The 11,941-nt window shown below is 43.2% G+C and overlaps 1 gene segment (V, D, J or C); it reads left to right on the top strand.

Moving 5' to 3' along the window:
• Nucleotides 1-473: 473 nt before the first annotated feature.
• LOC126060268 (immunoglobulin kappa variable 4-1-like) overlaps nucleotides 474-11,941 on the top strand; it is a 100,928-nt gene continuing 89,460 nt past the window's right edge. Inside the window, 1 exon segment of the V gene segment in view lies at nucleotides 474-534. Within this exon segment, the coding sequence occupies nucleotides 486-534 (49 nt within the window).

Raw genomic sequence — 11,941 nt, 5'->3', positions numbered from 1 at the left:
TTTTTATATTAAAATTGAAGGTATTCATTAGATTATAGGTGTTTCAAGCAGTTGTGACAGGCTGCTAAATTAAAGGTTGGCAGTTTGAACACACCCAGTGGTGCCCTGGAAGAAAAGCCTTTCAGCCTGCTTCTGTAAAGAATGGAGGCAAGAAAACCCTATGGAGCAGCACTACTGTGTAACACATGTTGTTGTCAGGAGTTGGAATCCACTGGACTGCAAGTTTTCTTTTCTTTTTTTTTTGAGAGATATTAGAGCTTCTATGATCCTGCTTTGTCTTTTCTAGACATAAAATTATAGTTTATGTCATATATTTGGCTCTTGAAGTACATTGGCTAGTTTCACAACCTATCGCCCATGTAATTTGCTTTCAATTCACTGACTGCTTTGCATAGGCCCCTCCAACACCAGGCTGGCTGCTCAGAGACTATAAACAGGGCCTTTGCTATGAGAGCTGATCTGCATCAGGCAGGCAGGGGCAGAAGATGGTGCCACACACTCTGGTCCTCATGTCCCTGTTGCTCTGGGCCTCTGGTGAGAAATTAAAAGTGTTTCAATGTCTCTAGAGTAGTATCTTTCTAGAGCTGAAAAATGACTTTAACATATAGTGGGAAATGACAGTTATTTGCAAAATGGAACCAATTATTTGCTGGTATGTATAATATCACTCACTAGATGTTGTGGTATAAATGGTATATTTTAATGTATGTGTGAAAATGTGTGTGTGTATATGTATGCATGGTAACTGCCCCTCTGATTGCAGGTGCCAGTGGGGACATTGTGATCACCCAGTCTCCGGGTTCTCTGGCTAAGTCTCAAGGAGAAACGGTCACCATCAACTGCAAGGCCAGCCAGAGTGTGAGCAACTACTTATCCTGGCAGCAGCAGAAACCAGGACAGGCTCCTAAGCTACTCATCTAAGGGGTATCATACCGGGCATCTGGGGTCCCTGACCGGTTCAGTGGCAGTGGGTCTGGGACAGACTTCACTCTCACCATCAGCAACTTCCAGGCTGATGATGCAGCAGCTTATTATTGTCAGCAGGGTAATAATGTACCTCCCACCGTGCTTCAGCCTGGAACACAAACCTCCCCCCTAGGGCTACAGGCCAGTGAGTCTTGACTGCATCAGTTGCTTCCTTTCTGCTCAGCCCTGAACTTGCAGGCTTCCTCTCTCTGCCCCAAAGACCACATCTCCTGACTAATTCCTTGGAGTATTTGGAAGTTCCATGAGAAAACGAAGGGATGTGGCTTCTTCTGGATCCCCTTTTGTGGGAAATTATAGAGAAAAGAATGCTCTAAAAATCTCTTGTAGGCTTTGTCAGGAGTTTTCATATCACAGGAACCTGCTTGTTTTACAAGGATAGATCACATGACTGATTTGGGGAAGGGTCCAGTGAGTTTTTACCCTGAAAGATTAGTCCTGTCTTCCTTGTGCCTTCTTTACACTAGAACATTCTCATTTTAATTCCTTATTTTCCTGGACTCTTTCCTTTCTCTGCAATTACCCCTCACACCTCTGGACCTAACCCGATATTGAATCTGTGCCCTTCGTGTTTAAAACTTCCCTAACAGAAGGTAATCTTCCTCTCTTACTTTTTCTTTCCATGGATTCTGTTTTCCAGCCAAGCCTTCCTGGGCAATGTCAATGAAGGTGTTTTCTTGCTCTAAGCTCCCATTTTACTGCCCTTTTCTCTTCTCTCCATTTCTCTCAGTGGCACACATTCTTTCAAAGGCGACTCTCTAAGTCATTAACTCTATGACTCTTGAAACAGGGGCCAGCTTTTGCATGTTCTTTTTCATTACTTCCTCTTTAAATTAATCCCTTGGGCACCCAATATTAATTTTGTGACTGAAGGAAGTCATGGTTCTTTCTTGTTGTTAGTTGCCATCTTGTCAGCCCCGGAGTCATGACAACCCAAAGAACAATAAGATCTGACTGGTGTCATCGAGAGGATTTTCACTGGCTGATTTTTCAGAAGTAGGTCACCAGGCCTTTCTCTCTAGTCTCTATTAATCTGAAAGTGCTGCTGAAACCTGTTCAGCATCACAACATGGATAGAGGAAGTGAGGTGAATGAGGCCTGTAGGTCCCTCCTCAGGTTTACGCAGAAGCCAGCCTCAGTAGTGTTTCCAGTCAGTGTAGAGGAGACTCCGACTGGCCCTGCAGTTAATGAAGACTTTGTCTCCTGGGAGACAGCAGACATTCTGGCACCTAGTGAGCAGGATCTGCCCGCTGGGACCTAAAATGACAGGCAACCAAGGGTGATCCAGAGATATGTGCCATCAGGGATAGAAGGGAAATCAAACCAAAGTGGTCTCTAACTGGGAAATGTGGAAAGGCCTGTGTGACTTGTAACATTTATTTCAGAACTCTTTTCAAATTGTAGACCTATCTGAATAGGAGGGTCACTCTGGAGAGAAAACTCCATGTCCAGGTTTTGTCTCACCTGGAACACAGCAGAGCAGGAGCCTAGCATCTGTGTGGTGCCCGTCCTGCAGCTTCTCTCTGTGTGATGTTGCTCAGATTCCATCCCCCAGGAAACTCTATTTCATAGCTTTTTTTTTAATTCAATTTGTTTGTGGGAACCCTGGTTGCACAGTGGTTAAGAGCTATGATTGCTAATGAAAAGGTTAGCAATCCGAATCTTCTGGCTGCACCGTAGAAAGTTTATGGGGCAGTTTTAGTCTGTTCTATATGTGTTGGAATCGACTCGATGGGAAAGGGTTGCGTTTTTTGCTGTTGCTGTTGAGAACATACACAAGAAAGCACACACTGATTCCACAGTTTCTATACTTCGTAGCTGTTTATGAGGTTCAGGTCAGTAGGTGTGAGCTCAGGTTGGGGTGTGCCAAGCAAACATTTATGCAAAGAACCACGGGGTGTAATGGTGAAATTCTTAGATCAAAGGATTATCGTTCAAAAACTTCTAAACTGCATGTTTCTTACTTTTTGAATAGGGCAGTACTATTTGAATATGGCAAATATGTTTTTTTTTGGATTCTCTAGTTATATTTTAGTTTTCCTGCCATAATTGCTGAAGGTGCCTGAGTGGTGCAGACAGTTCGTGCTCAGCTACTAGCCTAAAGCTTGGCAGTTGGGACCCACCCAGTGGGACCCCAGAAGAAAGGCTTAGTGGTCTGCTTCCATGAAGATGACAGCACAGAAAAGTCTATGGAGCTCAGGGCTGCTCTGTAACACATGTGGTTGCTGGGAATGGGAACTAAGTCAATGGTAATGGGTTTGATTTTGGTTGATTACACTCTCTGGTTTGGAAATATATTCTTGAAGAGCACTTATTGAAACTGTTATGAGGAAATGGTACTAATGCTCAATTCACAGAGTCAAAAATGTTTACAAACAGAATGGTAGCAGAGGCTTCCAATATCCAATATTCCATCGCTGGTGTCCAGTGGTGGTGGAGCCAGTCCATCTGTGGTGGCGGTGGGGATCATATACAACCTCTTTCTCTGATTTATCATGAACTGTGCTTTTGCCAGCTGGTTTCATGTACATTTTCTACACCGTGTTCTGTAGACTTCCAGTCAAATCTGCATGTCACTCAGTAATCATTTCATTTTCTGCTTACTTTAGACTTGGTTGGTTTCTCTTGTTTGCAATCAAAATCCCTGACTGATAAGAATACATTTGAATATCTGACAGTATTAGATCTTCATCAAAGTTTTTTCACCTTGAATATTACTAGTTATACTAACCATTTTACATTTCTCTTTTTTAAGTTGGCAAAAAAAAAAAATCTCATCAGTCTATTGCTCATTTTTGTTGTTGTGTTGTTAGGTGCTGTCCAGTCGGTTCCAACTCTTAGCAACCATATGAACAACACAATGAAACACTGCACAGTCCTAGGCCGTCCTCATAATTCTTGTTATGCTTGAGCCCATTGTTGCAGCCACTGAGTCAACCCATCTCGTTGAGGTTCTTCCTCTGTTTTGTTGATCCTCTACTTTACCAAGCATGATGTCCTTCTGCAGGGACGGATCCCTTCTGATAACATATACAAGGTATGTGAGCCGAAGTTTTGCCACCCTCCCTCCTAAAGATCACTCTGGCTGTACCTCTTCCACGACAAATTTGTTCCTTCTGGAAGCCCATTGTATGTTCGATATTCTTCGCCAAGACAATAATTCAAAGGCATCAATTCTTCTTTGGTCTTCCTTATTCATTGCCCAACTTTCACATGCATAGGAGGCGATTGAAAACATCATGGCTTGGTTCACATGCATCTTAGTCTTTGAAGTGACCTCTGTGCTTTTTAACACTTCAGTGAGGTCTTTTGCAGCCAATTTGCCTGGCTTTGATTTCTTGAATGTTGCTTCCATGGGCATCGATTATGGATCCAAGCACAGTGAAATCCATAAGAATTTCAGTGTTTTGTCTATTTATCATGATGTTACTTATTGGCCCAGTTGTGAAGATTTTTGTTTTCTTTTTGTTTAAGCGTAATTCATACTGAAGGCTGTGGTCCTTAATCTTCATCAGTAAATGCTTCAAGTCCTCTTCATTTTCAGCAAACAAGTTTGTGTCATCTGCATCATGCAGGTTGCTAAAGAGTCTTCCTCCAATCCTGATTCCTCATTCTTCTTCATATAATCCGTCTTCTCAAATTATATGCTCAGCATATAGACTGAATAAGTATGGTGAAAGGATACAACTGTGACACACACATTTTATGACTTTAAACCATGCAGCACCTCTTTATTCTCTTTGAATGACTGCCTGTCGACCTATGTACAGGTCCCCAAGCAGATGTTTAGGTGTTCTGGAATTCCCATTCTTTGCAATGTTATCCATAATGTGTTACAAACCACACAGTTGAATGCCTTTGCATAGTCAATAAAACACTTGCAAATAAGTTTCTGGTATTATCTGCTTTTAGCCAGTCTCCTTCTGACATTAGCAATGATATCCCTTGTTCCAGGTTGTTGTCTGAATCTGACGTGCATTTCTGGCAGTTCCCTGCCAATTTACTGCTGTAGCCACATTTAAATGAATATTGTTTGATAATTTCCACATTCAGTTGGATTACCCTTCATGGAAATAGGTATAAATATAGACACAGTCTTAAAATTCTTACCTTTAGAAAGAAAAACATTTCTGTCATTCTGTATCCTTCTATTAGTTGATGGAATAAACTATATTTTCTACACCTTTCAGTTTATTTTTGTTTGTTTGTTATTTTAAACCCAACTTTTAAAATTCCTATAACTCCTTTTTTTCTCAGTAAGTAGTAATTGGGGAAATAATAACCTACCTCCCGTAGTACTTCAACGTCGAACACAAACCTCCTCCAGAGGGCTGCAGGTCCGTGAGTCTTCACTGCACCAGCTGCTTCCTTTCTGCTCAGCCCTGAACATGCACACCTCCTCTCTCTGCCTCAAAGGCCACATCTCCTGACTAATTCCTTGGAGTATTTGGAAGTTCCAGGAGAAAATGAAGGGATGTGGCTTTTTCTGGATCCCCTTTTGTGGGAAATTATAGAGAAAAGAATGCTCTAAAAATCTCTTGTAGGCTTTGTCAGGAGTTTTCATATCACAGGAACCTGCTTGTTTTACAAGGATAGATCACATGACTGATTTGGGGAAGGGTCCAGTGAGTTTTTACCCTGAAAGATTAGTCCTGTCTTCCTTGTGCCTTCTTTACACTAGAACATTCTCATTTTAATTCCTTATTTTCCTGGACTCTTTCCTTTCTCTGCAATTACCCCTCACACCTCTGGACCTAACCCGATATTGAATCTGTGCCCTTCGTGTTTAAAACTTCCCTAACAGAAGGTAATCTTCCTCTCTTACTTTTTCCTTCCATGGATTCTGTTTTCCAGCCAAGCCTTCCTGGGCAATGTCAATGAAGGTGTTTTCTTGCTCTAAGCTCCCATTTATTGACCTTTTCTCCTCTCTCCATTTCTCTCAGTGGCACTCATTCTTTCAAAGGCCAGTCCCTAACTCATTAACCTTATCACTCTAGAAACAGGGGCCAGCTGTTCCATGTTCTTTTTTAATTACTTCTTCTTTACGGATTAGTCTGCCACTCAGAGGATGGGGTAGACAGGGGTATCTCACTCAGAATGAGGAAGAGGTGAGAGAGTGGGGGCCTTAGTTTTCAGAATGAGTGAGAAGCCTGCAGCTCTCACTCCCCACCCCCACGCCCAAGATGTTTGGTGTCTCAGGTGGGCTGGCACAGGCGAGCCTGGTGGTCAGAACAGCACAAGCACGCCTACCCTCCCCCAGTTAGTCCTGCTGGGCAGCTGACAGGGCCACTCTCTGCCTGCTGCAGCTTCTGAAAAACCAGCCACTGGCCCTCCCCGAAATGACAGCTTTCTGAATGGCAGCGGGACAGAGTGTCTTGGGAGTGACTTGGCCCCAAATCAAGTTTTCTTTAAATTAATTCCTTGGGCACTCAAGATTAAATTCGTGACTGAAGGAAATCATGGTTCTTTCCTGTTGTTAGCTGTCATCTTGTCAGGCCCTGAGTCATGACAATGCAACAAACAATAAGATCTGACTGTTGTCATCCATAGGATTTTCACAAGCTGATTTTTCAGAAGTAGATCACCAGGCTTTCTTTCGAGCCTGTATTAATCTGCAAGTGCTACTCAAACCTGTTCAACATCCCAACAACACGTGTAGAGGAAGTGTGGTAAATGAGACCTGAAGTTCCCTGCTCTGGTTTATGCTGATAACACAAGTACTGTTTCCAGTCAGTGTAGATGAGACTCTGACTGGCCCTGCAGCTAGGGAGACTGTCTCTCCTCGGAGGCAGCAGAGATTCTGGCACCTACTCAGCAGGATCTGCCCGCTGGGACCTAAAGTGTCAGACACATGAGCCTGATTACACGGCAGAGATGCCGTGTAATCAGGAAGAGAAGGAAGGTAAAACCGATGGTCTCTAACTGGGACAAGTGGACAGGCCTGGATGGCTTGTAGCATTTATTTGATATCTCATTTCAAAATGTAGGCCTATCTGAATAGGAAGATCACTCTGGAGAGAAAACTCCATGTCTAGGAGATGAGACTTCTGGGGCAGATTGAGGAAGTGTGCGTGTTCAGGACTGTGTGGGAAGGAAGCAGCTGGTGCAGTGAAGACGCACAGACCTCCAGCCCTGGGAGGAGGCTTGTGTTCCAGGTTGAAGCACTGTGAGAGTGTAGCCATAATGTTGCTAACAGCAAAAACGTGCCTCAGCCTCACCTGATGATGGTGAGAGTGAAGTCTGCCCCAGACCCACTGCCATGATGCCGGTCAGGGATCTCGGATGCCTACTGGGATGCAAAGGAGATAAGTAGCTTAGGAGCCTGTGCTGCTTCCTGCCGGTACCAGGCTAAAATGCTGCTAACACTCTGGCTGGACTTGTACTGATGGTGACCTTTTCTCCTGGAGACACAGTCAAGGAGACAGGAGACTGTTATCAAGATTTCCCCACTGACACCTGCGATCACAGAGGACAATTACTATACATACATACACACACTTTTTCCTAGGCACATTAAAATACACCCTTTTAAATGTGCATTTCAGTGGAATACATGTCACGCATCATTAACCCATTATTTACCACTACGTCCTAAAATCATTTTTCAGCTCTACAAAAAAAACTTCTTTAAAGGGATTGAAGTATTTTTCATTTCTCACCAGACACCCAGAGCAAAAGGAACGTGAGGACAGGAGACTATAACACCATCATGCTGCCTTCACCTGCCTGATAAAGATCAGCTCACATTGCAAAGCCCCTATTTATAAAATATGAGCAGCCAGACTGGGCTTAGAGGGACAATGCAAATCCATCATTGAACATGGAAGCAAAATACAAGGGCAGTGGGTTGTGAATCTAACCAGTGTAAATCAAGAGCCAATGACTAGAAAACACAAAGTAGTCAACTTAGAAGCTCTAATATCAACTAAGAAGCTCTAAAACTACAAACATTAGCTTCTCTTAAGAAGAGTTTCTATTTGAAATAAGGAAAAACCAAAATGAAATGGGTTCAAGGTCCCTAAATGCTGGGCTAGTTTCCTGAGGTCTACAATCCTGGTGAAATAATACAAAATGCTGGAAGTATATAAAAGAAAGAAAGAACAGATGACAATGGAGAACTTTTGGCTCACTTTTTGATAAAAATTCATGGCCAGAAAATATCTGAACTCTAAAGCCACTTTTTATCCTGAAGGACAGTTTAAGGTCACTGTATACACTAAAGATTTAATTCTAGGGTATGTAAGATCCAGGGAAATGGAAGACAGGCCCAGAAGTTACCCATCTGGGGAGTCCTCAGGAACCCTATGTTGTGCTAGAGCCAAGGGGGGAGGGCTATAACCCCAAAGTCAGTGTGAAGCAAAGAAAGTGAACCTATCCTTCCCACAGCTCCTAGGAAATGATCAAAGGGCTGTAGGGTTATTGTGGAAATGGACAGGAAAAAATAAGCAAGATTTCCTTGGGGAGTTGTGTCTGAAAGTCAACCTTCCAAGGAATTGCACTCCAGGTGTGTATGCCCTAGGTGATTCTGGAACTCTCCAACCTTGAAATTAGCTTAAGAAAGCCCAATAGATAGGTCCAACAAATGGAAGCTGCCCTGGAAGAGGGCACACCCATTGTAAATCCTCAGGACACCTCACAGATAATTTTTCAAAAACTGATACCCCCAAGAAGTCAGAGATCCTTAACACCCAAGAACATGAGATAACTGGGATATGAATATGAGGGTGATGCAACTGGAATAACAGAGAACAAAAGGCATCCTCTTCACGCTTCAGATTTGGGAGCTGTGTGAGTTTATTTAGACAAATAAATGATAAACTTTATAGAGCATGCAAGGCACAAAAACTAAAAGCAGGGTACTACATTTCTGAAAAAAAAACTTCCAGAAATTAGATACAGAATTCATGTCTGTCAGTTTGTCATACTGTGGGGGCTGGCGTATTGCTGTGATGCTGGTAGCTATGCTGTCGATATACAAATACCAGGAGGGTCACCACAGTGGACAGATTTCAGCTGAGCTTCCAGACTAAGACAAACTAGGAAGAAGGACCTGGTGGTCTGCTTCTGAAAGAATCAGCCAGGGAAAGCCTTATTAATAGCAGCAGAACAATGTCTGTTACAGTGCCAGAAGATGAGCCCCTCAGGCTGGAAGGCACTCAAAAGACGACTGGGGAAGAGCTGCCTCCTTAGACTTGACCTTAATGACATGCATGGAGTCAAGCTGTCGGGACATTGGTGTGGTGAGGTGGCATGGCTCAAAATGAGAAGAAACAGCTGAACATCCTTTAATAATTGAAATGTGGAACGTATGAAGTACGAGTCTCAAAAATGAGAAATTGTCAAAAATAAAATGGAATGCATAAAGGTCAATATCCTAGGTATTAGTCAGCTGAAATGGACTGGTATTGTCATTTTGAGTCGGAAAATCGTATGGTCTACTATGCCGGGAATGACAACTTGAATGGAATGGTATTGCACTTACTTATCATCAACAAGAACATTTCAAAATCTATCCTGAAGTACAAGGCTGACAGTGATAGAATAGCATCTACAGGCCCACAAGTAAAGCCAGTAAAGATGAGTGTTATTCAGATTTACCCACCAACCACTAGGGCCAAAGACGATGAAATAGAAGGTTTTTACCAAGTTCTGGGGTCTGAAATTGATTGAATATGGAATCAGGATGGTGACTGGAATGAGAAAGTTGGAAATAAATAAGGAACCGTATAAGGAAAATATGGCCTTGGTGGTAGAAAGAATTGTGCAGATTGCATAATTTGGTGACTATGAAAAGAGACGGTCTCAGTTTGGTGACTACCTAGAAGTCTTTCAATGAGTGAAACAGGACATAACTGGAGGGGGATGTGAAATCAGCAGAGTTTTTAAAAATGATGTTTCATGCTGACAGAAATGATGCTAAAGTGAGGGGAACATGGATAACTCAGAAAAGAGGTGAGGAATGCCAAGACGCCCTTGGAGGGACGGGGTATAGGAGCAGAGGGCCTGGCCTCAGGTAGGAGGGCTGCCTGCTCATCTACAGTAATAGGAAGGAAGGAAGGCAGCACATGGGGGTGTAGATGCCTGTGGGTCAGAAGATGCATGAGAGGAGCTAGTGGAAGCTCTTCTAAGATGCAGGAAACGAGGTCATTTCCTGAAAGGTGGGATGAGAAGTAGGTGTTAAAATTAAAGAGAAAAGACATAGGGTGGAGAATGAATGAACCAGGTAAATGAAGTACAATTGTGAGGCAGGATTAAGGGCTGTCCTGAGGTAGTGTGCATAAATTTACGATGAGAGAATCAGAATAATTATGTGTTTTTCTCCAGCCACATTACGAATATGGATGCAGGAGTGTGGAGGGCTGAGTTTTTTCCAGGGTTTCGGTTTTGCAAGATGAATGTGATGAAATAAGGGAGGGGCCGTGGCGTTCTTGGTTTAGGTGAGGGCATTATTATAAAGGAGAAGCTTGGAATTTACAGTGGGTATGGATTGAATATTTTTTTTTTTTAACAACAAGAACTAGGGAACTGGGAACATGAGGGGTGCAGAGAAAGCCAAAATAGATACGTTAAAAGCTTCTTTTAAGAAAAAGGTAAAATTCTGTCTTATAAAATACAAAAAAAAAAAAGGAGACACTCCATTTTTTAATTTTTCTTTTGATTGAAGGACCTTATTTTCTGTTCCTCAGTTTTATACTAGGAATTTTTTTTTATACAAAAGGTAAGCAGAGATCTAGTATTTTTCATTCCTGAGATGTTTTCTCTGGCATAAACTCGAGTGGGGAAACAGGGATAGGAATGCTCAGGGGATAGTGGCTCTAGCCTTTGGCCTAGAGAGGAGGTGCTGTTCCGGGGCAGCAGTAAAGGCATTTGGGAGTCAGGGTTGACTCAGGTTAGAGAGGGTCAGATGGGACTGCAAATGACCACGTAGTGACGCCCAGAGTAAGGGCTGAGAGCAGATTTGGAGGAACTAAGCAGGATGGGCAGGAGGCCTGCTGTCTTTTGGAGCCAGAGAAGGCCCAGCTAGCGATTTTCTGACTACTTCATGCCAACTTTTTTGAGTGATCAAAACAAATAAACCGAGAAATAGTATAAACTGAGAACACATACTTTTGTGGTTACGAGGGGGGAGGCAGGGAGGGTGGGAGAGGGTTATTTACTGATTAGTTAGTAGATAAGAACTCTTTAGGTGAAAGGAAGGACAATACTCAATACAGGGAAGGTCAGCTCAACTGGACTGGACCAAAAGCATAGAAGTTTCCGGGATAAACTGAATGCCTCAAAGGTCAGCGGAGCAAGGGCAAGGGTTTGTGGACTATGGCTTAAAGGGACTTCTAAGTCATTTGGCATAATGAACTCTATTATGAAAACATTCTGCATCCCACTTTGAGCTGTGGTGTCTGGGGTCTTAAATGCTAACAAGCAGCCATCTAAGATGCATCAACTGGTCTCAACCCACCTGGATCAAAGGAGAATGAAGAACACCAAAGTCACATGACAACTATGAGCCCGAGACAGAAAGGGCCACATGAACCAGAGACTTACATCATCCTGAGACCAGAAGAACTAGATTGTGCCCAGCCACAACCGATGACTGCCCTGACAGGGAGCACAACAGAGAACTCCTGAGGGAGCAGGAGAACAATGGGATGCAGAACCCAAATTCTCATAAAAAGACCGGACTTAATCGTCTGACTGAGACTACAAGAAACCCGGTGGTCATGGTCCCCAAACTTTCTGTTGGCCCAGGACAGGAACCATTCCCGAAGACAACTCATCAGACATGGAAGGGGCTGGACAATGGGTTGGAGAGAGATGCTGATGAAGAGTGAGCTACTTGTATCAGGTGGACACTTGAGACTGTATTGGCATCTCCTGTCTGGAGGGGAGATGGGAGGGTAGAGAGTGTTACAAACTGGCAAAACGGTCACAAAAGGAGAGACTGGAAGAAGGGAGCGGG

The sequence above is a fragment of the Elephas maximus genome, chromosome 17 (genome assembly GCF_024166365.1).
Source record: "Elephas maximus indicus isolate mEleMax1 chromosome 17, mEleMax1 primary haplotype, whole genome shotgun sequence".
Lineage (NCBI taxonomy): Eukaryota > Metazoa > Chordata > Mammalia > Proboscidea > Elephantidae > Elephas > Elephas maximus.
Note: the sequence above shows the minus strand (reverse complement) of the source record. Positions and strands in the feature narration are given on the sequence as shown.